Source organism: Lampetra planeri, chromosome 2 (genome assembly GCF_965212315.1).
Source record: "Lampetra planeri chromosome 2, kcLamPlan1.2.h2, whole genome shotgun sequence".
Classification (NCBI taxonomy): Eukaryota; Metazoa; Chordata; class Hyperoartia; order Petromyzontiformes; family Petromyzontidae; genus Lampetra; species Lampetra planeri.
The window spans coordinates 30,374,202-30,400,075 of NC_136108.1; the positions used below are offsets into that span (position 1 = coordinate 30,374,202).

The following is a 25,874-nucleotide window of genomic DNA, read 5'->3' on the forward strand; positions in this document are numbered from 1 at the left end:
GTCCATGCGAAGTCTCGAATTTAGGATTTGATCGCTTGGCACCACGCGCTCCTTGTTCTCCTGTCACTCGGTGTCATTCCAAGCGTTCCAGAACAGACCGTACAAACATATAACGATGCAATGCCCGATCCACAAATACGAAGGGAGACATCACGGCGACACACTCCGCCACTGCTCCTGCCTCGGTTATTATCTGGCTTGACCACCTGGATGTGAAATTGTACTTGTTGCTCTGCATCTGCATAAGCAATACGAAAGAGTTGGAAGATTCCAAGCGTCTCTGTCCCATTGTCCTTGTGAGCGGTCACGCTTCCGAACCGCGTCACAGCGAAAAACTCAACGCATTAGTCAATAACGCCGCGTGGCCTAAAAAGGACAGATATATAATAGGCGACGTTTCGGGTAATGACCCTTCTTTATCGTACATACATTGCACAGCGGGTAACGTGCACCGATGAAACACTTTCTTCCGTCTGTTTGTATGTATGGTGCTCAAAGGCAAAATGTAGCACGCTAACAATATGACAAACACACAGCTTGACAAACACATAAAGTCAGACGCGGTAACGCCCACCTGTGATTCGGCGATTTGGGGGGGGGGGGTGCAAGGGTTGATGGATCACGCATAGACTTGTGCTCCAGGGATGGCAGTACATCAAGTCGGTTCGTGAATATTCCTCCAGTATAAAAATTCTGATTCGGAGTCTCTGCATGATGTTATCCCCACGTGTGCATTGCGGATTTTCTCCGGTACTCTGGTTTACTCCAACACAAATACACTTCCTGCTTTAAACAAATTAGGAAACGTTTCACGTCTACGCGTGGATTATGCAATGCATTTCAGTGTGCGCCGCCTGTCGTCGGAATAATTCAATTAGCGGGATGGGGAGCTGGCGGGCAGCCGTCAGAGAGAGTTTATGTCCAAGTTTTGGGCACCGTTTTCATCAATTTGGCCGGTTTTCAATGCGGCAAGTCTCTAATAGCAACACAATGTGATACTGCAGTCTGGTTCATTATTTACGAGAGTTCTAGTACGGCAAGATATCCTCCCACTCTCATCTGACCCTCAATTGGGGCGGACTAACATAAACTGTTTTGATCAATTTGGCCGGTTTTCAATGCGGCAAGTCTCTAATAGCAACACAATTTTATACTGCAGTCTGGTTCATTATTTACGAGAGCTCTAGTACGGCACGATATCCCCCCCTCTCATCTGACCCTCAATTGGGGCGGACTAACATAACGCATTGCCGCGTTCAACTTCAGTTAAAATACGTTGCAAAGGCATTGGCTAAACGTCCCATTGCAGAGTGAGTCACCCTGATAGCGTGTCCTAAAGCTCATTGAGCATTTATTCGGGTTAAACAATAAGATGATGCAGATTATTATTATAATTGCGAAATCAAAATTGATGCGTTATTGACTGATTGGTTGATTGAATGAATCCCCGACCGCAGGCATGAATCGTCGCACCTCTCGCTCCACGTGCTCGCTACCTCCCGATCCTCCACGGGTCCCGCAGGACCTCGGCAACAACAACAACAGCGACGGCATCGGTAGCCACCAGCAGCAGCAGCCGTACCCAGCGCACTCACGGCGAGTTCGTATCAACGTCGGGGGCATTACTCACGAGGCACTTTGGCGAACATTGGAACGCCTCCCACGAACCCGCCTGGGCAAACTGCAAGCCTGCGTGGTGGGCAGCGAGGAGGCCATCATGGAACTCTGCGACGACTACAGTCGAGCAGACAACGAGTTCTTCTTCGATCGACACCCGGGCGCATTCACGTCCATCCTGAACTTTTACCGCACGGGTCGCCTTCACATGATGGAGGAGATGTGCGCGCTGTCCTTCAGCCAGGAGCTCGACTACTGGGGCGTGGATGAGATCTACCTGGAGTCGTGCTGCCAGGCGAGGTACCACCAGAAGAAGGAGCAGATGAACGAGGAGCTGAGGAGGGAGGCGGAGAGCGCGCGGGAGCGGGAGGGGGAGCAGTTCGACGCCACGTACTGCGCGGAAAAGCGCAAGAAGCTGTGGGACCTCCTGGAGAAACCCAACTCCTCCCTGGCGGCTAAGGTGGGTGCGTGCGATGGTGATGATGATGATGGTTATGGTGGCGATGGTGATGATATTAAGTGGTGATGATGATATTATTGGAAATAAATTATGATCTTTTCGACGATCATGCTGATGAGAGTTGTATTGATGATGAAGACGATTGTGATTTTAATTATTACTAACAATCCCCACACCCTTTGGACGTGATAGTTCATCTGTCTTTACCTCCAGCCAGCCAGCAAACCTTTTTTCGAATATTTTCTTTATTATACTGGTGATGGCGGCGGTGGTGATATTGATGATGATGATGTTGATAATTACGATGTGTTGTTATTGAAGGCGTTGCTAATGACAGGGACATGATTATTTTGGGGGTTTATCTTGTTCTTATTTATAGTGTTTGAGAAATATTAATGAATGTAACCTAATTATCACACGAACATCTATATCCAAAGAGTACGATAATAATGATCATTAACAGTAGCATCACCAGTAGCAGCAGCGCCAACAAAGACAAAGATCCCCCGTATAGCCTTAACAGATTGTTTGGGCAAGTGCTGTTAGAGAGCACCTATGAAGACCGGAACGGCACATAAGGGGTGGGGTGGCCAGCACCACGCACGACCGTTTTTTTCTCCCCAGTGGCGATATTTACACATCGCACCAGGTACTCATTTTAGGCTGAGTCGACCTAGGGGAGGCCCAGGATTGGCTAAGACATTCGTCACTGGTGTTGGCCGTGAGCGGGAATCGAACGCGGGTTGCCGGGTTCGTAGCGCAGCGTGCTCACCACTACACTACCCCTCCTCACTAACATCCCCATCACCACCATCACACATAGCAACACCACAATTTATAGTCGTAGTATCAATACCATCATCAATAGCAACATCACCACCAACAATAGCCGCCATTTTGCCACGAAATTAGAGTAACGTCACCACAGTGCTTGTGCCAAGCGAGGTTCACTGTGAGGCCACGTGCAGTGTCGAAGGTTCGCTGGCAGGAGGTCACGGGACGACCACTCAGGGCCGTCGCCACCACCCAGGGCCATCCAGAGGTGGAGGGGGGGGGGGACAATAGGGGGGAATTGGCACAGGCCTTACACAAAAGAGGGCCCACAATGGGCCTGGTTTTTTGTTTGTTTTGTTGTCGTGACATTCTGCCCCGGGCCTCAAGCCCGGCGGCCCTTCCATCACCGCTGCTGCCACTACCAACGCTAAAAATAGCAGCACCATAAACACCATCAAAAGTAGCATAATCATGACCACCACCACCACGAAATGTATCAAGCACCAGCACCGTCAAAGACAGCATCACCACAACCACCACCAAAAGTAGCAGCAGCACAACCACCACCGCCATTAAACGTTGCATAATCACCACCACCATCATCAAAAGTAGCAGTAGCATCACCATCAAAAATAGCATCACCACCACCATCAACTGTAGCTGCAGTACCACCACCATCATCATCAAACTGCTAGCCAATACAACCACCCTCCCCGCCATCCATCACGTAGCCGTGCAATTTTGCTTCCTCCGCGTCGCGTGCAGAGCTCATCGGAAAGTCGCGTCTGGACGCGCCTGTGACCGTAGCCCATTGTTGTGTGCAGTGAAAGTCGCGGTCGTGGCTTTAAATTTGGCTGTTGTGTTTTTCTTTCTTTCCGCGTCTGTTTTTTTTTGTTCATTTGCCGGGAGGCAGGCGTGGGCCACTTCTGTTGTGCGCGTGTGTTGGTGGAGTTTTTCTTCTTTCTTTCTTTCTAGACGGTACAAGTGGCCGATTGTCCCTTTCATTGTCTCACCTGCCCTCGCCTGTCAGTGAGGGGGGCTCTCGTCTTATTAACGACGGCGGTGCAGGACCGCGATGTTTACTGAAGGAGTGGGGAGGGGACACAGAAGACCGCGCGAGTTTTTTTCCGTGTGCGGCCGCGTGTTACTCTACAGCGCGCTGCAACCGCTAGAGTCATAATAATCGAATGTCAATTGTAACGCGCTGCCGCACAGAATTAGCTCACTCTCGTCGAGAGAAGGAATGACAGACGAGCAGGAGAGGCAGCGACCAGGTAGTGAGCCGGCGCAAACTCAGCCCCCGCAAGCTCTGCGGTCCTCTATATATGAAGGTGTTATCGGCCAATTAATTGGGGTTTATATATGGGAGAAAACCGGAACACATGGAGAAACCCAACACGTGCGAGCGAGGGGAGGGGTGCAACACTTCATCCCATACAGGTGGAACACGTGGAGTCCACATTTCGCTGTACCGCCTTCTGCTGACGAGCCAGGGTACGGCACCTCGATGAGGTCCACGGGAAAGGAGTTGCAGAGCATTTGTGTGATCCACCAACCCTCCACAGTGCTGGATTACAGGCCACGTCCTGGGCCAAAATCGCTGCCCGGCTGCTTTATTCTCATCATCATCATCATCGGGGTTTAGCAACATTGTCAATCAAAATTATCCTAGTCATTTTCGAGTGTAGTCATTGTTCGTACGTATAAATGAAGATATTTCACCTGGAAAACAACCCTTTCAAATGTATCACTTCGTCTGCACGGGTTGTCTAGGGTATCATCGACACACGCATCATAGCAAACACGTGGTGACACCGAGTACACAGTACACACATTTTACATGTTTAACATGTATGGTTTGCAATGAATATCACACACACACACCCAGTCAAACACATATTTACGTACATAAACACGTAAATAACATAATTACATCGGGCACCGTTTGTATAAAATGTAATAATGTTTATAATCATGAATTTAGTGACCTTTTAATGACGATGATGATGACCATCATGAAGAGCCACAATAAACGCAGCACAGTTGTCAATAACACGACCGTGTGGCCTTCGTCAAAATACTATTTTCAAGAGGCGACGTTTCAGGCAATGACCCTTCTGTGTTACGAAGGTTAATTGCCCGAAACGTAACTTATTTTTGTTTTGTTCAGGGCACACACACGCACATAGTTGTTATTGACGAACGTGTTGAGTGCTGTTGTTGTTGTTCATTGTGCTTGTGCGCCACTGCCAACGCAGGAGCAGCAAGCATCACCAAATAACGAGTATCATTAAAATGTTGTGTTTTTGTGGCAATCATCGTAACCCGCTAACAGGTGTACTCGGCACCGTCGTCATTATTCTCGTCATCGTCATCATCGTCCGTTTTCGCAATGCTGCCCGACAATAAGAATCGCAATCACAATCCAGTAACCGTGCCATAAATGGGAATCTTCACCAAACCTCATAATGCTGCACGCACGCACTGTCATACTCTCTAGAAATTATATTTAAAAAACAACCAGTCAGCATAATTACATGTAGAAATCGTGATTTGACGATAATAATGATCACGTATCAAATTGCGCTATTTCCATGAATAAAGTAATCATTCCGTCAACGTTGCGAGTACGAATAAGTACAACTCTCCGCGTGCTCGAGGGCAAAAAAAAAGACATGAAACAGACACCCACTTGCTGTACCCCCTCTCCAGACACACACAGGTGGGCGCCTCACACACACAATAACAGCATCTCTACGCAATCCATCAACCAAACTGAGGACGAAATGCATGCTGCTGCTGCTGCTCATGGTAATCATGTTGCTTCACTAACTCATGATGATAATGCGGCCTCCGCTGTTGCTGGTGACGCTACCCCTGATGCGGCGTCTTAAGATGCTACTCTTGATATTTCTGCCCCCGACTGATGCTGCTGCTGCTGCTAATATTCATGCCGCTGCATATATTTACATACTGCCTCGACCGACGCTACCGCTACCATCACTGATGGAGGATAACCGTGATGCTGCTCCTGATGTTGATGTAGAGTGATGCTGCTGGTGTAGACGGATGATGGTGATGATCATGATGGCGACGAAGAAGCTGATGCCAGTGATGCTGCTGCTGTTGCTGATTAGCCAATGGGTTTGCCTCAATGTCCCGCTACCCTGACTGCACGCAACCCATTCCTATGCGGAGCTCAGACCATGACAAGACGACGCTGCGGGCAAAGATACGTGGATGGGGGAGGTGGGGGGAGAAAATTGTGGGGGGGGGGGGGGGTAGTGGGGGGGGATAAGGGGTGGGGGAAGGGATACAGAAGGTTGTAGTTTCTGCTCGAAAAACCATTCCGTTGCCATGGAAGCCGTTTCCAGGCAACGGGAGCACGGAGCACACGCACACACGCATTGCATGTGAGGCACGGGGAGGTTCGAGGTAGTGATCCGGTTTAGCGTTAGGGGTAGGGCTTGGGGTCTGGGGTCTGGTATAGGGTTATGGTGAAGAGCAGAGGTGGGGTTGTTGTCATTATTAGGGGTCGGGTTAGTGGTAGGTGTAGTGTTAGGAGTAGATATAATGGTAGGGGTAAGGTACGTTTTGAGTAGTGGTTAGGCTCATGGTTTTGGGCAGTGTTAGTGTGAGGAGTGGATATTGGGGTTTGAGTTATAAATAGGGTAAGTGTATGGGTAATGAGCAGCGGTTGGGTTCGGGTTCACGTAAGCTTTCGGGTTGGTATAAGGGTAGGGTATATGGGTTAGGGTTATATATGGTTAGGGTTAAGGGTATGAATATGAGCATCGTTAGGAGTAGGCGTCGCATGAGTAATAGGGTTAGATCAGAGGGTTCTGCCAATGGTTTGGGTGAGGGTTAGGTGTCGAGTTAGGGGTAGACATGTAGGAGTATGATTATGGGTATGGTCACGAGTCGTGTTCGGAGTATGGGTTACGCTTGGGGTAGGATGTTGGGCAGTATTTTTGGGGGATATGCACAGACCTTTTGTCAATCCACTGCTGGATGACAGCCTTGTCACGCCGTCCACGTCGTGGGAGTGATTTGACCATACTTCACCACGCTGGTCAGTGTGGGTTCGTGAAAGTGGAGGGTGGGAAGTGAGGGGGGGGGATAGCCATGGCAGAATTGATGTGGAGAAACATTGGATTCTTATGCACTGCACTCTGATGTCCATCACGTAGCCCTGCAGCCCGATGGAAACTTGTTTGTGCATGTATAGTGGCCGCCCCACCAATTACCATATATTCTCCTGTTTAATTAGCGGCAGGGTTATGCGCAAGATTCGTGTACATGGGCTATAAATAGGGACAGGCGTATGTATGGTTAGGGTTATGGGAAATGTGAATGTAGGTCGTCGGGGCTATGAATAGGGGTGCGGTATGATTGAGGGTCGGGTTATCCTCGGGCATTACCACTCCTCACCAAGATGGTATCGGTACTTTTGAGTCTAGTCACCTTAATTTGCTGCCAGCTGCTTAACTTGCCAATTCGAGGAATAGCGGAACGATAATGATGATAACTCCGAGTCTTTTATGCTGATGATAGTCACCATTTTACCAACGCAGATGATTATTTATAGGAGGATGATGAAATTGATGATGATGATGGCGATAATGCCGATGATTTGGGACCTTTGTCTGGGTGGCTATTGTTAACTTGACCTTAACCCCAACATAGCCCCAGTTGTATATATATATGGCCACACGGGGATGAATAAAGGAGATTGCAGAACCAAAGATGTCTTCAAGAAGATTAAGGCTCCGCGACAACCTCTACCGTCCCCTTCACCTTCCATCATCCCATCCACAGTTCGGGCAACGGCAGCCACAAGAATGAATCTCCCTCGCAATTGCAATCATGTCCGTTGGTCTCGCTTCTTCACAAACACAAAACCAATCTTGATACGCAGCCTAAATGAGAGTCATCGATTACCCGGGGATTATGGTTCCATTAAAAAAGGGTTCAATCAGAATTATATCCCCCCCCCCCGCCCCAAGGGCGGTCAGGACTTTACACACACACAGATACACATACACACACGTACACACACATACACACATCCACAAACAAAGATCCCCGTATTGCTTTAACAGAATGTTGGGAGAGGGCTGTTAGCGAGCACCTATGAAGGCCGGAACGGTACACGAAGGGGTGAGTGGCTAGTACCACGCCCGACCGCCTTTGTTTCCCCAGTGACGATGTTTACACACAGCACTAGGTACTCATTTGAGGCTGAGTCGATCTAGGGGAGGCCCAGGACCGGTTAAAATAATCATTACAGGTGTTGGCCGTGAGCGGGAATAGAACTCGGGCGGCCGGGTTCGCAGCGCAGCGCGTTAACCACTCCACTACCGCTCCCCACATGTATACACGCACGTGTACAGACACACACGCACGCGCGCACATTGGAACATATTATATGGTGATGCTGCTGTTGCGGTGGCAGTGCTGCACTAGCACGATTAACAATAACAACACGAAACACTCCACACATTCGTCAATAACACCGTCGCCTTAAAATTAAATGCCATGTAAATCCGCGACGTTTTGCGCAACGGGTCTTCTTGACTGCACGTAAATAGCAACATTTTAAATGTCACATTGAAAGATGCAGACGACAAATGCACACGACCACCCGTCGTTCACCTACAAAGTGGTTGTGACGTCACCGCCGCGCCTGTGCCAGGCTAGGTGCACTTTGGGGCCACGTCAAGTGTCGGAAGGCTGGCTACTGGCAGGTCACGGGACAGACCAAGGTGTTATGGGTTGACCGAGCGAGATGACTGGCAGGTGAACCAGCTCTGCTCCCTACTGTGCCAACTTGCTGCGTTTTAGTCGCCCGGCGCTCCGCTCATTGTTGTGAGCTGTTGCAGGAGGGTGACTGCCTCCAACTGCCCAGCAGCGTCCTTCACGAGCCTCCTCCATAGATGCCGATCTGGACACCGCTGGTAGCGCTCATTGGCAAGTCCACTCAGCTCCACATCCTCCTGTGTACCACATTAGCACATCTCTTATCTAGCCAGTGCCACGCCCGTTTAGCCCCCTCTATCCGGCCAAACTGAAGCTGCTTGAGCAAGCGGTAGCTGGGCATGGGGGCTTACGTGACCCAGCCAACGCAGCTTCGCCTGTCACAGGAGCTTACTAATAATGGGGCTGTGTCCAGATCTTTCAGGCAACAGGGCTCTGAAACTTCCACAAGGCGTTACACGCACTCGCTGAAAAGACGTTGCTCGACCAATTTGAATTGAGACCTCAGATGGGAAACCAGAGCTGGTCATGAGCACACCACCATGCGCGTTTGCTCACTCTCCCGCACTCTCTCCACAACTGCCTCATTGCCTCGGGAGAGTAGAGGGTGAGTGGTGTGTTTGACAACATGCGCTAGCCATGCAGATGCTTTGTTGCTGAGTGGCCGCTTGCAAGGCACCGTCTCTTGGTAGCAAGCTCCAGGTCAGCAGCGGGGATTCCCAGACGTGTGCAGCAATTACCAGATGATCAGTGCACGTAACATTATCACCGTCTGCAATGTCCCACGACTGAGAACGAGGAGGCTTCCCGCAGCCTCCGCTCGGAGGTTGGGAGAGCCGTATTGCGGCGCTGCAATGATGCATGTGTGTATGTTGAATTTCTTTCGCACCGTACGTAGCCAACCGTGCTAATCGGAGGCGCGGTCTGCGTGGTGGTCGCGAGTTGCAAACTGCCGGGGATCCGAGCGCAATTTCCTTACAAGAGCATGTTTGTAGATTTGCTAAGCATTATCTGTGGAGTCTTTGGGTAGCGACATCCCTCAGTCCCAGATGACATCGTCGGGCGAGGAAGAGGTCCAAAGCGGTTGACGTCGACTGAATTCAGTCGTGAAAAGTCGTAAGCCTCCGCCTGTGGGGAGGAGCAGGAGCAGCGTTCTTGGTCAGAATCTAATCGATACATTGGCACCTAATAATAATTATCACTTTGGAAACGTGACAGGTGGTGGAAGGGGCATAAAGCCACCGCCACCGCTAGCACGTGTTCTAATCCAAAAACAAAATATGCGTCACGAATAGTCGTATTTGGTGCGACAGTTTGTTATCATCAGTAAGTAAAGAAGTAATGTCTGATTCGTTTGTTATCGCGCCCTCCTCGGAGTCAAGTCCACCGCAGCGTTTGCAATCGTGTTGCATTACTGTTCCGAATCAACAGCAGTACATCTTATGGTATTTTATTACAGTTGCAATCAGTAACCAACTGTAATTGCAGTATTACCGTAGCCGGTAATTGCCATTGTGGATTAATTAAGTGGTTGGTGCGGAGAAGAGATGGGGGGAGGACAAGATGGGGGGGGCTGGGGCAGACTCCTTCATATATCTCTGATGTTGTTAGCCATGCCCAGGAATCGAACTCAGGTAACCGGGTTCATAGCACCACGAGTGACGTCTCTATCGAGTGTGCAGGAGGTGCCACTGCACCGGGGTCATACGGGGCTGGAGGGGCCCAGGCTCCGGGCGCGAGGAAGGGGGAGGGGTGCATACAAATTAAACAGGGGACCCCATTTTATTCCATTGCACCAGGGACCCGTGGCAACCCCTCTACGCCACTGGTTAATAGCCAGAGTGCGACAACCACTCGCGCCACCACTCTCCACAATGCCTCTACCTGTGGCATTAATTCATCTTTGTACCTGCCGCATGAAGGACTCGTCCCAAGAGACTGACTTTCGATCTGTGTAGAGGAATCAAGGCGTGAGCGGATCAGGCGAGCGCAGATGAGGTGGTGGCGCTTCCTGCTCGCAGAACGATCTCCCTCTTTCAATTAAGTCAGGCCAGCAAATTTGGATTTCCCTTCAAAGCATTTCCATCAAAGCCATTTAAAATGCCTCGTCTGTTGCGGCATTAAAGGGTTGGGCCCTACCACTCTGGTTGGGTGGAGGGTGGCACGTCGCTGTGATGGCTGTGGCCAGGGCTCGGCAACAAAAATAACAAGAAGATGCATTTTTTTCGAAATCGGTAAAACAAACCCCCACCCCTCTAGCACTGTGGTGGTGGTGAACACGAGACGGCGGAGTCTTTCATAAAGAACGTCACGAGGCAAGTCCTTAAAGAGCCACAAGCGGCTCCGGAACCGCAGGTTGCTGACCCCTGACTGTGGGTCACACCTCCCCCACCCCCTGCCCTCGCGCCATGTAAACGTTGGTACATTCTGGTCCATAGATCAGTGGTGCCGGCCACCCACCCCCTCGTGCACCGTGCCGGCCATCATATGTTCTCGTTAACAACACTTGTCCCAAAAGTATGTTAAGGCTATGAGGGAAACCTTTGTCTTTGTGTGCATAAGTGTGCGTTTGAATTTGTACGAGTCGGTGTGTGCTTGTCCCAACAGCTGGTTAAAGGCTATACGGGGGATCTTTGTCTTTTTGTGTGGCATCGTCACCATTGTCGTCGTCGTCGTCACAGTCGTCTTCATCAACAGCAGTAGCAGCAATTTACAGAAACACGATCATCATTATCATCGTCATGATCATCGGCATCTTTGTCATCGTAATAATAAGAATAACTAGTATCATCAGCAGCATCATTCCACGCAAGCAGCAGCAGCACCAGCAGCAGCATCATCATCACTGGCGGCATCATCATCAGCTGCAGCACCATCAGCAGTATCATCATGATTGGCAGCATCATCAGCTACAGCACCATCATCAGCAGTATCATTACCACTGGCAGTATTATCATCAGCTGCAGCATTATTAGCAGCAGTATCATCATCACTGACAGTATCATCGTAAGCAAGAACAGCACCAGCAGCAGTATCATCACTGGCAGCATCATCAGCTGCAGCTTCATCAGCAGCAGCATCATCATCAGCTGCAGCGCCATCAGCAACAGCAGCAGTATCATCACTGGCAGCATCATCAGCTGCAGCGCCACCAGCAGCAGCATCATCACTAGCAGCATCATCAGCTGCAGCAGCAGTATCGTCACTAGCAGCATCATCAGCTGCAGCGCCACCATCAGCAGCAGTATCATCACTAGCAGCATCATCAGCTGCAGCAGCAGTATCGTCACTAGCAGCATCATCAGCTGCAGCGCCACCATCAGCAGCAGCATCATCATTAGAAGCATCATCAGCTGCAGAGCCATCAGCAGCAGCATCATCACTAGCAGCATCATCAGCTGCAGCGCCAGCAGCAGCAGTATCATCACTAGCAGCAGCAGCAGTATCATCACTAGCAGCATCATCAGCATCACCGCAATTGCTCAGCGCTGTTCCGCCAGCCAGGTCACGTGTTCATTGTGATGGAGAGGAGTCCGGTTGCCATAGTTACTCGTCTCCAAGCTCAGCGTGCTGACGTCAGCGCAATTAGAGTCCAATTATGTATGCGTGTTTGACATCATTGCCGTTATTGTTTCTAGACATTTGTCAAGATTAGTTTTTATTTCTTTATTTCGTTCGGAAATCATGCACGTGCCGTTTATTTTATAATCGCAGTCTCTGATTTGGCCAACTCTCTGTGCTCGGATAAATGTTGTGTATACCCTAATAATGTATGTAGGATGGACAACAATAGGGAAATGATCCGTCTGTTGTTCGGAAGAATGGAAGGAAGCGGAAAGAGAGGAATACCTAACAAAGCAGTGGCTTGACGACGACACGAGAGCTTGGTGCCAGAAAGACGTGGCACTATGTGAGCATGCTGGCACAACATTCAGGAACGTTGAAACAAATGACGATATGTACGGGCTATCTGCCCATGAATCGTGATGATGATGGTATACTTTGTTTTTTTTTCTTATATCCCGGAAAATATAAATGTTAACTTAATTTTAGGTGGGGGGGGGCGAGTGCCTGGCTCCTTGCCCAGCCGCTGAACACAACCCTTAATGGGGCCCAGGCTTGCCCAGTGACACCGGAGGAGTGGTTTTACTCTCAGCTGAATGAGCCTGAAGAGGCAATCCTAAAATAAACCCAGCGATTTTGCGGCATCTCTCAGCGGTGCGCCTCTGCATTAGAGCACGGCAATTACGAAACCTCATCAGAGGACAATCCACCCAGTGGACAGGGATTAAACCCAGGTGGGCTGCAGTGTTGCTTCGGTTGCTGTAACTCAGCCATTATGAACCCCACCCCGCCTCCCACCACCACCACCACCACTCTTCCCCCCACCACCACCCCTCCTCCCCCCACCAACAACTCTTCCCCCCACCACCACCAATCTTCCCCCCACCACCACTCCTCCTCCCCCCACCACCACTCTTCCCCCCACCACCACTCTTCCCCCCACCACCACTCCTCCCCCCCACCACCACTCTTCCCCCCACCACCACCACTCTTCCCCCCACCACCACTCCTCCCACCACTCCCCCCACCACCACCACCACCACTCCTCCTCCCCCCACCACCACCACCACTCCTCCCCCCACCACCACCTTCCGTATAGGCGGCAGACTCTGTCCCATGCAGGGCTTAAACTCAGGATGTCATTGGTACAAATTCAATGGCTTTGATGACACGGCCATTATGAACTCCACAGCCCCCCCCCCCCGTTATGACTTAATGCCCCCGCATTTGCTGCCCACTTGGGTGGGGCAGTGATCCCAATCCCCCCACCCCCTCAATGGGGTCGCTGTTGCGTCGAGCTCGGGTTGCTGTTTGTGGAGTTTCTATTCCCCCCGCCACCCTCCGTTTAGCGATCGGCGTATTGTAGCGGGGCTTCGCGAGTGAGTTGCAATTAAAAAAACGCCTTTAAAAATGACGTTGCACGAAAATAAACAACAAAAAATACAAAGAGTGAAATAAGAATAACATGTGAAGGTAAACTAAGTTTAACACGTAGGCCTTCGCGGTTAGATCACGATCTAACCCAAAAAAACCTGTATTATAGAAGGTAAAATAACTACAAAAAAATAATTAGAGTGCGGGTCATCGTCCTCTCTCGGCAGTGAGACACGACTGATATTCTCCACTCCATCAATGTGCCTCGGGCCCTTGAACAGTCTTGATATCACTTTTTATTCATATCTTAGTTGTATCTCCCCCCCCCCGCCCCCCATAGAGACAGGCAGAGAACTGGGCCAGTCCTTCGTCAGTCGGTGTGACAGCAACACGAGCAACGGGAAACGTTCGACACGCGAATCGGGCCAATTAGTTGCACAGCAACGGGGATGAGATCGAGCCTGCTTTCAAATGGGACTGTATTAGGCTACAAATCACCCATCAATCATCACCCCCCCCACCACCAATTCTTCGCCTCCCATCTCAGTTGGAAATCACGGTATTATTAGAAACAGCCCTTGATTAACGCGGGGATAGTTTAATTAATAATGGTCCTTTATTAACCCACGAAAGGTCTCACTGAGTCTCAACGCTGTTGTTAGCAGGTAAGGCCCGCTGAGCTATGTAGATATTTTTCAGAAGCGAACTGGGAAAAATGATAGCTCAACGAAGTGGCTTATCACGTGGACATTTATAGCAGTCAAATACTCTAAAACGCACGTTGCTTCTAAATGTGGAGGGAAAAATCGGACGCCCCGGAGAAAAATCCACGCGACCACGGGGAGAGAGACACGCAAACTCCAAATAAACAGCAGCAGGCGTCAAGGTCGGGATCGAACCCACGACCTCCTCCATACCAGGCGAGGGAGATAACATCTCGACCACCGAAATGGGGTTCCTTTACATGTTTTTCTATGCGCACACGTGAGTCTGTGTGTGTCTATGTGTGTATGTTCAGACTACACATAGACACACACGTACCCGATGCGGTGTGAAAACATACAAAGGCGGCCGGGCGTGGTGCCGGCCACCCACCCCCTCGTGCACCGTGCCGGCCATCATAGGTTCTCGTTAACAACACTTGTCCCAAAAGTCTGTTAAGGCTATGATGGCTACGAGGGAAACCTTTGTCTTTGTGTGCATGAGTGTGTGTATGTATTTGTACAAGTCGGTGTGTGCTTGTCCCAACAGTCGGTTAAAGGCTATACGGGGGATCTTTGTCTCTTTGTGTGTGTGTGTGAAGTCAAAGTCAAAGTGTTCCAAGGCTCAAACGAGTGCGGAGACACTTTGAAGCTTGGTGACGAGTGAAGGTGGCGTAGGTGGCGATGGCGATTATGGCAGTGACAGGCACGGGAGGCAGTGGTGATGACGAGCGATGGCGAGGGATGGTCGTGATGGATACCAGTGATGATGATGATGAGAGTAAGGCTGCTGCCATTGCTGGTGATGATGAAGCTGCTGCTAATGATGACAATGCCAATGTCGCTGCTGCTATTGATGATTATGATAATGCTGACGCTGCTCACGATGAATGAGAAAGTTCCGCAGCGAAGTAAGATGATACCGCTGCTGTTGATGCCGATGAGCGAGGGAGGGTGTGAGCTGGGGACCCGAGTGTGGTGATGGAGGGGGCTGCTGTTGCTAAGACACCAGGCACGTTACCGTAACGAACCGGCGTTGTCATGGAAATGAGCCCGAGCAACGCACATGGAGACGCGATCTGTCCCGACAGTGACTGCTTCAGGGCACAGAGGCTCACGTGTTTATACTGATGACGACTAATCCAGTAAACATTCAACGTTGGAAAAACGTTGGCAGGCGATTGAAACAGTTGCGGCAACGTTGCCCCAACGTTTGTCCAACGTTCAATATTTACTTGGCAAAGAGGGAACACAGACAAATTGAACATGCCAACTCGTTACTAGTACAGCACACCAGATTTGTGGATTAATCCTCCTGTTTCTAGCTGTCGCCTGATGATGCTAGTTGTTATCACTGGCTAAAACGTCGTACTCAGAATGCAAATGTTGTGGTGGGTTTACTCTCCAACACACCGGTGTGCTGACCTAGTAATGGAGTGGCATGTTCTGTTTACGTGACAAACCGTACTAATTGGCTGTGTCGGGTGGTGACGGGTTTAACGACACAAGTATACTTCCTCGATCGAACCCAAAACACCTTTATTATGGATATTGGTTCGCGAAAGCCTCCTACGTGTTAAACTAAAAAATGCTGTTCGCAAACACCCATGAAGGCCGGCACGACGGACGTGGTTTGTTCAGCACCACGCCCGACCGTCTTTGTCTCTCCAGGACTGACACTTACCCACCGCACCAGGTACTCATTTACACCTGATTACAACTAGGGGACTGCCTTTTACACACGAGCTAACCACTACGCTACCGCTCCCCTGTAATGTACTGTACTTGTATCCACCCGCACATGCACTCATGCACGGACGCATACAGGCGAGCGAGATATTTATTCCGATTAGCACGGTTGGCTACGTACGGTGCGAAAGAAGTTCAACATATATCCATACATGCAAGTGAACTGGTGAAGTTGGGAGAAGTGATGATAGCGAAGGATGCAATTGTGGAGGTGATGATGTGGGGAGTTTTAAGTTTGGGAGCTGACGGTGATGGGCCCAGTGACGTTAGCGGATGTGATGATGGAGGTGTTGATTTCTGTAGGATGCGATTGATGGGGGAATTTATAGGAGGTGACTACGGGGAGGGGGTGATTTTGGGCCCGAGTTATTTATGGAAAAACTTGATTTGAAGCTTTCGTGACTGCAGGAATTACTCTTTGGTTCTTTCGGTAAAGTCATGTAGAAAGAAAATACATTAAATAATAGAATACGACGTTTCGATTGCAACACAAGCAATCGTCATCAGGTAGAAAACAACATAGACATATTGTGTGTCTCTCTCTCTGTCTCTGTGTTGTCTCTCTCTGCTTGTCTGTCTGTGTGTCCCCGTGTCTGTGTTTTGTCTCTCTCTCTCAAATTCAGCAATCTTTGGAAGAACGTAATCAACCAGGTAAGGTGCTGACTCTTGTATTAGCCGACTCTCTGTGTTGGATTGCATTGTATTTCAAAGTTCACTAGGTTTGTTTTCTACCTCATTACGATTGCTTGTGTTGCAATCGAAACGTCGTATTCTATTATTTATGTTATTTTCTTTCTACATGACTTTACCGAAAGAACCAAAGAGTACTCACGATTGTGACGATGAGGGATGTTGGTGGTGATGAGGAAGCTGGTGGTGATGAACGAGGTGCTGATGATGACGGAGGAGGTGGTGATGATAATGAGTGGCTGGTGGTGATAATGGAGGAGGTGGTGGTGGTGATAATGGCGCTGGTGGTGATGATCAATGTGGTGATCGGAGCGCGTCGATCCCAAGGGGTCAGGTTGTCACGTCGCATCACTCGCTGTCACCGAGTGTTCCAGTGACACGGGCTCAAGGGAACGGTTTTGATATTTGTGATGGGAGGTGTCGGTGGGAGGAAGGGGGCACGTGTGTGGGGGGGGGGGGTAGTAGCCACGGGGGCTTATGTCCAGTTGCGGAGGGGGGGGGGTGAAATGAATGATGTAAAGTAAGAGGGCATATAACAGTGTTCTACTTTTCAGGAGTGGGGGGGGGGGGCACTTTCGCCCATAAGACTTCACCAGTGCGAGGGCTGCCACACATTTGAAACCATTGGAGGTTTTACAGTACGATCGGGGTGTTTTCACATCTGTTGTGTATTGTCGGGTGCCGCGCGTCAAGGGCCGCATCAAAGGCCATCAGTGACCGCGGGCCTTGCAATGAAGAACACTGGCTGAGAACATACCCTCCCTCCCCATGTCCGCACCTCCGATTAGCACGGTTGGCTACGTACGGTGTGAAAGTAGTTCAACATACATGCATGTGCATGCCAAACACCTCTAATTCGTTATGTTTCCACTGTTCGTCGTAGTGGTTAGGCTTGTAAGGTTTGTTTGCTGTTTATTCACTCTGTGTGTGTGTCTATATGATCAATATCAGTGGGCGTATGCATGCGTATATAGTATGCATGTGTGTGTGTGCATTACAGTATTGTATTGTATTGGGAGTACGTGTATGTACTGTGCAACAGCAATCCTTGCCCCCTGCAAAACTAAACTTGGCAAGACCCTCCAGACCATGAGTCAATTCGACTCTGAGGTTTTCCTAAGTAAACATGCGTAATACAGCGATACCCCGCTTTACGTCGGGGATGCGTTCCTGAAAAGTCGCGACGACGAATATCGAAACGACGTAAATCAAATCGATTTACAGGGTAGTAAGGTGGAGGCGACGGCTGAGAGGCTAGAAAAAGACGGACGATGCTGCTGCTGTCAGCTACGTGAGCGTGGGGGTTGAGGCGACGCAATTCAGGCGGCGGTGTTATTAACGTGACGACGCACTTGCGAAACGACGTGAAAAGGGGGAAGACGTCAATCGAGGCATTACTGTAATACGGAATTACAATTAAAGCATGCGTCAGTTATGTGAATTTGTGGGGGACGGCGACCCGAGTTCGATTCCAACTCACGGCCAACACCAGTGACGATAGTCTGAACCGGTCCTGGGTCTCCTCTAGGTCGACTCAGTCTCGTATGAGTACCTGGTGCAGTGTATAAACATCCCATCTGGGGAGACAAAGGCGGTCGGTCGTGGTGCTGGCAACCCACCCCCTCGTGTACCGTGCTGGCCTTCATAGATGCTCGCTAACAGCACTTGCCCCAAATGTCCGTTAAGGCTATACAGGGAATCTTTGTCTTATATACGACTAGAGATCATGGAGCTTTACACCTGCTATTATACACATATATCATGCGCTTAACAAAATCAATATTGATCGATGAATCGATCCATAACATTCAAACCCTCGTGCGTACGAGTGTGCGTGTCAATCAAAACAAGTCAGTCCACTGGCTACCTACTGCTAGACGAAGGCCTTCCTCTGCCATGTTGGGATCGTATGACCATACTTCACCACGCTGGTCATCACGCGTTGGTGAGATGTTCAGGAACTCATTCATATGTCACATTGTCCGGAATCTAACTCGGCTGCCCCTGGCATTATCGCGCAGTGCACTAACCACTGCGTCACCCCGCTCAAGTTATACCATTTAACCAGGTGAAAACTCAAGAGACCAGGATAGATAGCCTCATGTAGCAAAATTACAAATTCAAAGTAAAGTACAAGCGAAAATAAATCATAGCGAAAACAAACTCCATCCCCAATGTGTGTATCAGATCGTATTGCACGTTGCCTCTTGTAGGACACGAAACCTAACAGGGGCGGTTAAATTTCGATTTAAAGCTTTCGTGACTGCAGGGATTCATCTTCTTGGTTCTTTCGGTAAAGTCACGTAGAAAGGAAGTAATAAAATAATAAAACATAATAAAATAATTCTCACGACGTTTCGGCCACAACGCAAGCAGCCGTCCTCAGGTGAAGAACAGGTCTGTCGGAGGACGGCTGCTTGCGTTGTTGCCGAAACGTCGTGAGAATTATTTTATTTTTATTATTTTATTACTTCCCTTCTACGTGACTTTACCGAAAGAACCAAGAAGACTAACAGGGGCGCTTCACGGCCAGCCTCATTGTGATGCGGTGGGTTTCATTGGCTGCGATTACAATGACCGGTGGCCCTCTCTTCATTAACAGTTGCAGTGCCGGATGATCCCAGTAGCAAAAGTAGCTACCATATGCTACGGGCCCCGCACTTTCAAGGGCCCCGGCGCTAAATGCTTTCAAGCTATCATTTCCGGTTCAGTGATTCTGCACTTGTTCTGTCACTATAGTACTATACTGCCTTCAACTTTTATAAACGACTGGGTGTTTAAGGTTAGCGATTTGTCGTATTATCTGGCTGTATAGAAAATGAAAAAATACAATTACTTTACTATGCAAGTAAAAACTGTGTTTTAATATGTATGTGTTTTTATTTTATTTAGGGCCCCTCTATAACACTAGCTTTTTTGCCCGTCCAAGGACGGGTGTATATTGCAGTAAATCTGAAATATTCAATCGAAAAATTGTTCAGCTCATGATTTTTAATGAGGGGGGTTGCCCCATGTGGAGTGACGTCACCCGCTAATGGTTATTGGGGAGGGGTGCGGCATGTGGAGTGCGCGACCTTCTTGTGCGTTCGTGTAAATTTCCACACGGGCATGAATTTTAATGAAGGGGGGCTATTTTGCAGTGACGTCACGCACGGATGTAGCACTGTGCTGCGTATATTTATTTTTACCGTCACTTTCTGTAAAGAAACGCCATATTTGAAGCGACTTTGGGTATTCAATTTATACTGGTAGGAACCACCTGGTTCCACCAGCTCACAGGGGATTATTGTGTCTGTCCGTCCATCCGTCGTGCATCCAAAAATGGGAGGGGTGGGGCTGGGTGGAGAGGGGAGGGTGGGGAGGGGCTGGGTGGGGAGGGGCTGGTCACCCCGTGGTGCCCTTATAAAACTCAACGTTTAACCTACTCACGCCGGCTTGTGCCCGCCCTCACAGTCGGCCATATTTGCGGAATACACCACGCCGCCGTTGACCCTGGCCATTGACCGAGCAACCCTACCAGCTCCCTCCGCAGGAATATGTTTAATTTAGCTCGACCTTCCTCTGCGTTTGTGTAAAAATCCACCCACTCATGAATATTAATGAGGGGGGGGTGGGCCTCATGTAGAGTGACAGGCATTTATGGGTGATTATAGCAGGTATTATGCTCCAGGACCCGCACATGCTAAATTCGGCACTGAACAGTTCTCTGCGAGAGCGATGTGGGCCGTGATCCCGCGTGGCTTGGTTAAGATTTCGCGTCCTCAAGTCGCCCTCTAGCGTTCGAAATGACCGCTGCTACTCGTGGCAATGAGACGCGGCGTGTGTGGAATAGGGAGCGGTGGTGCAGTGATTAGCGCACTGCGCCACGAACCTGGGGCACCGGAGTTCGATTCCCGCTCACCCTACCAACAAATAACAGCGGCGAATATTTAAACCGGTCCTGGCCCTCTCCTAGGTTGACTCAACCTTAAATTAGTATTTGGTGCGGTGTTATAAAACATCAGCTCTGGCGTGACGTTGGTCATCCACCACCCCTCGTGTGCCGTGCTGGCCTTAATAGGTGCTCACAAACAGCAATTGCCCCCAACAGTCGGTCAAATGCTTTAAGCGGGGTCTTTGTTAAGTATGTATCGGTCCTCACATCTTCCTACCAATCATATGTCTGTGAACTCTTCATCAAATCTGTCCACCTCCCGCGCCTATCTCCTCTAGATATATCTCCATATGTCTATGCGTGTATCTGTTCACATATTGATATATTCACGTGTAATGTCTATTGATGTCTGTATTTTTAAATCCGTTCATTTGTCTTCGTGATCATGTCTATATTCCCATATCCATCTGCTCACGTCTGTTCATATATCTATCTGTTCATCCACCTCGTTATCTAGCTATCCACTCTTCATGGAATCTCTTTACCTTATCTATAACCACTCCCATCTCTAATATCTCACACCACATCACCTCGCACCGTCTCTGTGTCTCTGCCTCCGATTAGCACGGTTGGCTATGTACGGCGCGAAAGAAGTTCAACATGCATACCTCCCACCTCCTCAATTGTCCCCCGACTCCAACGTCATCAGCCCATCATTAACCACTTCCCTCCCTCCCGCAGGTCCTGGCCATCATCTCAATCCTCTTCATCATCCTGTCCACGGTGGCTCTGTCTCTCAACACCCTGCCGGAGCTGCAACACATCGACGAGTACAAACAGGCCACGGACAACCCCAACCTCGCGCACGTGGAGGCCGTCTGCATCGCCTGGTTCACCACCGAGTACCTCCTGCGCTTCGCCTCCTCGCCCAACAAGTGGAAGTTCTTCAAGGGCCCTCTGAACGTCATCGACCTGCTCGCCATCCTGCCCTACTACATCACCATCTTCCTCACCGAGTCCAACAAGAGCGTCCTGCAGTTCCAGAACGTCCGCCGCGTCGTCCAGATCTTCCGCATCATGAGGATCTTGCGCATCCTCAAGCTGGCCCGCCACTCCACGGGCCTCCAGTCGCTGGGCTTCACACTCAAGCGCAGCTACAACGAACTCGGCCTGCTCATCCTCTTCCTCGCCATGGGCATCATGATCTTCTCCAGCCTCGTCTTTTTCGCCGAGAAGGACGAGGACGGCACCAAGTTCCGCAGCATCCCCGCATCCTTCTGGTGGGCCACCATCACCATGACCACGGTGGGCTACGGCGACATCTACCCCAAGACGCTGCTCGGCAAGATCGTGGGCGGCCTGTGCTGCATCGCGGGCGTGCTCGTCATCGCGCTGCCCATCCCCATCATCGTAAACAACTTCAGCGAGTTCTACAAGGAGCAGAAGCGACAGGAGAAGGCGGTGAAGCGGCGCGAGGCTCTCGACAGGGCCAAGAGGAACGGAAGCATCGTCTCCATGAACATCAGGGACGCGTTCGCCCGCAGTCTGGAGGCAACGACGGCATCGAACGCATTGGCGTCGGCGACGGCAGTGGAGGAGGAGGACGGGGACAGCGGGAAGCTGTTGCCCGACACGGAGAGGATTTCACCCACCGGGGAGAGTGAGCGGGTGAACCACATCCCGTTGCAGGGGTTTGCACCTTCGTCGTCGTCGTCATCGGCCAGAGATGGAGGCCATGCAGCCGAGGGGAACGCGCAAGGTCGGAGCGTCGTCGAGGTCGGTGGTGGTGCGTCGTCGGGTAGCGCCGTCGCCATCACCGCGGCCTTCAACAACGCCACTTGCACCACCACAAACATCACCACCACGACCGCCGGCAGCAGCAGCGTAAAGGCGCCCGAGCACCTGAACGCGCGGAGGCTTGAGAAGATGTACAGTGACCTGGTGTCGACGACGCCGAGGGTGGCGCTCATGCCACTGCCGACGGAGCCGTGGTCCGAACAGGGAGCGGGCGTCAACCCGAGGCCCCGTGCCCTTGCTCCTCCGTCCAGAAGAGACCCCAAGGTGAGCGACATGCGAAGCCTCTCGAGTGCCGACAGCTTCGTGAGCTGCGTCACGGACTTCGTCGACAGCAACGGCGGAGGACACGGCAGTGGAGCCGCATCGACCTTCAGGGTCGGGTCAGAGGGAGACCTCCTCCTCCTGGACCTCGCAGGGCTCCAGGGGCCGGCGGGGACCCAAGGGGTGCGTGTGGCCGTGGGGCAAAATATGCTCGGAAAAGGTGTCAAGGAGGTGGCATCCATGGGGAATGCGTTGCTCTGCCAAGATTCACCATCGGCTCTGTCGCCTTTTCTGTCCTCGGCAACGTCTTCGTCCTCATCATCGACATCATCAACTTCATCTTGCTCGTCGACATCATCGCTCGTCCAAACCAAGGAGCATCATCATCATCAGCATCATCATCAGCAGCAGCAGCAGACGGCTAGTGTGAGTTGGGTCACAGACTCAGAGAGCGAAGGCACGATGGAAAGGGGACATCAGCATCATCGCCAACATCATTATCGTCATCCTCTTCATAATCAGCAGCAGCAGCAACAGCAGGAACTTAGGCAGCGGCCAAAGTTGACTTCGCAGGCGAGCGTAGGTTGGTCTGCTATGGATACAAGCATGATAGAACACGAGCACATTAACCAACATCAGCAGCAGCAGCAGCATCACCACGAACCGAACAACCCACACCACCAACACCAATTACACCACCGCCAACAACCGCGCCTCTCTCGTCAGCCCTCGTCACAATGTTTGGGGAACGTGCAAAATTGCGCCCGAACCGGGTTCCTGTGCGCGCACATTCGCGCTCCGCTGGCAGACGGGGAAGACTTGAGCGACGAGACGAGGATGTGATGATGATGGTCGTGGTGATGATAATTGTGGTGGTGGCGGTGATTATGATAATGGTGGCAGTGGTATAATTATGTTATGGTAATCATCACCTCAGCCACAAACCTGCTCCCAATTCTACAATTGACATATCATCCGTTCACGGCATGTCACATGATGAGAGGAAGAAAGCCAACGGCTCTCACCTTGTAGAGAGACGCACGCCTAAGATGCGTAGCCGTGTTTTCCGACACGAATTTTGGTGACGAAATATAACAAAAATAAATAAATAAGATCTACGCTTGCGACCGCCACCATAAGCGCTGCTGCGAATGTCACTGCACACCTTCGATTAGCACGGTTGGCCAGGTACGGCGAGAAAGAAGGTTCAACATACTGTACCGTGCATACACTGCGGTGACCTGAATATTTATCCAAACACGATGTCTCCTTCCCGTAAGCGAATAGTAAAACAAAACAGCAATTCCAGCACGCCTCGCATGCCACGATGCCATCGCCATTCTGGAGCGTAGTGACGATGTGTTGTTGTTACACTACACACATTCCTTTCCATTGCCACCAGCTCCAAGAAGAAGTGGATGCTGGTAGAGTTCGTGGACCGTTTGCAAGGGGCGTGAAGGCGACTCTTATATACCAGCGCCTAACTGCCATGTTCCGTTCCGCGATGACGTAACCGCGGTGGGGGGGGGGCACTGCCGCGATATTGAGTGGATATCCAATGGCTCTCCCCGCTTGTCATGCGGTGAGATTTCACGATTATTTTTTTTTTGGAGTGGGGGGGGGGGGAACGGGGATTCAAGAATTATTGGGGTGTTTTTTTGTCTTTCCCCGTAGCCATTGTGGTGAATATAGCTCTTCTCGTGGCCGCACAGTTATACGTTATCCAATTGAACCTTATGGCGGGACCCCGGGGTCCCGAATACACGGAAGTCAAACTCGTAATTAATGTATTTACTTTTGGCGACTCCGTCCCACCCGCGCACATAAACGCCGCAACCCACCTGGCGCGAATCATTCTGTTGTCATGTCATGTCCAAGCGCATAGAGGACGAATGCGCAGAAGAAACAAAACTTTGATTAGCGCATCGTGTAGAGCTCGTCGAGAGGAATCGATTGCGTATCGTTCGCCTTCAGCAGACATAAAATGACGTCGCAATGCAGTTTATGCGAGAGCTTATGGGACTCCGGGGTTCCGCCATAAGGTTCATTTGCACATACTTCATAGACACCATCGAAACAAAAGCATCGAGTGTCATCTCAAGCATGCATCGTGAGAGTGGAGATTAAACAATTCGATGCGTTGTCACGCGCCTCTACAAACCATCGTATGAGGCAACAGCTGTTCACCTTTTGCGCTGAAAGCGAACTGAAGCGTATTTTTTTTAAAGAATGATCTTTGATGGGGGGGGGGGGGGGGTGAGCTAAATAATCTTAACCATCCGTAGAGCATCATCAGCAAACCTGGGTGAAGACTGTTTTGGTGTTTCAGAATCTTGATCACAGCAGCGTGTACAGGATATCATGTTAGGAGGATAAGGCACTTGCAATTCAGAGGTCAGCGGTTCGATTCAATCTCCCGCTACGCCAGTTGAAACAATGGGTACGGTCGTTTAAATCCCACCGCCCCTCTTACAGTTCGTCGATCGGGGGAGGGGAGTCGCACGTGGTGGGGTCAAGTGTGGGTTACCGCCACCTCTTCCAAGACGTCCGGGACATCTGGCCAGCGTGGAAGAGTAGGCCAAATACTCTCGAGTTGAGGTCCTCGATCTGTGGCTCCCTCTGTTGGGAGGCCCTTCCTCTGGCAGTGGCGTGAGCGAGTCATTGCAGGGCTGCGCCTCTAGCTGTTTTTTGTTTGTTTCGTTTAACCGAGCGGCCACGTGCGCGGCCCGACTGTTGGGGGTTGAGACGTGATGAGATGTTGGCGTTCTCCCGTGGATCTTGTGATTTGTGGTGTGTATGTTACGTGCACAAGTGATTCCTCGTTTAACGCGGTCGATGCGTTCCTGAAATAGTGCCGCGCCAAGCGAAAAACAATTTCCCCCCACGAATAGTGTAACGATGAAGTTTGGCGAGTTACGATCCGCTACGCATACCACGCAGTAAGATGACGGGACAAACAAGTGAGGGTACGCCGTCGCGTCACTGTATCATTCCGCGTGCCGTACCGCTCAGCTCGAGAAAGTAGTTCATCATCGACCGTTTAGAAACCGCGTTATAACGGGCGCGTTCCGCAAAAAGTGCTCCCTAGTTGAAGAACCGCGTTATAGCGTTATAGTGTGAACACGCGTGGAGTAGGGACTTGCCGTATGTGTTTGCGCGTACATGTCTTCATTTTGTTTATGTGTACAGTGTGTGTATGTTTGCGTGTTCATGTAGACTTGTGTCATTTGTATGCACGTATTTAATGTGCGTGTGT

The 25,874-nt window shown here is 50.4% G+C and overlaps 1 protein-coding gene across 3 annotated transcripts; it reads left to right on the forward strand.

Moving 5' to 3' along the window:
* The first annotated feature begins 1,459 nt into the window (after positions 1-1,459).
* On the forward strand, positions 1,460-23,742 carry LOC144731491 (potassium voltage-gated channel subfamily B member 1-like). Of its 3 annotated transcripts, none has more exons than XM_078612588.1 (2): positions 1,460-2,077; positions 21,302-23,742. In XM_078612588.1, exons 1-2 carry the CDS (start codon positions 1,460-1,462, stop codon positions 23,459-23,461), a joined length of 2,778 nt encoding a protein of 925 aa, XP_078468714.1. In that variant the 3' UTR covers positions 23,462-23,742. The 3 variants fall into 3 exon arrangements, 2 of the variants coding, with proteins under 2 accessions (XP_078468714.1, XP_078468723.1); XR_013587962.1 differs by lacking the exon at positions 1,460-2,077 and adding an exon at positions 14,149-14,211 and having other exon boundaries at positions 21,302-21,423; XM_078612597.1 differs by lacking the exon at positions 1,460-2,077 and adding an exon at positions 14,192-14,466.
* The last annotated feature ends 2,132 nt before the right edge of the window (positions 23,743-25,874 follow it).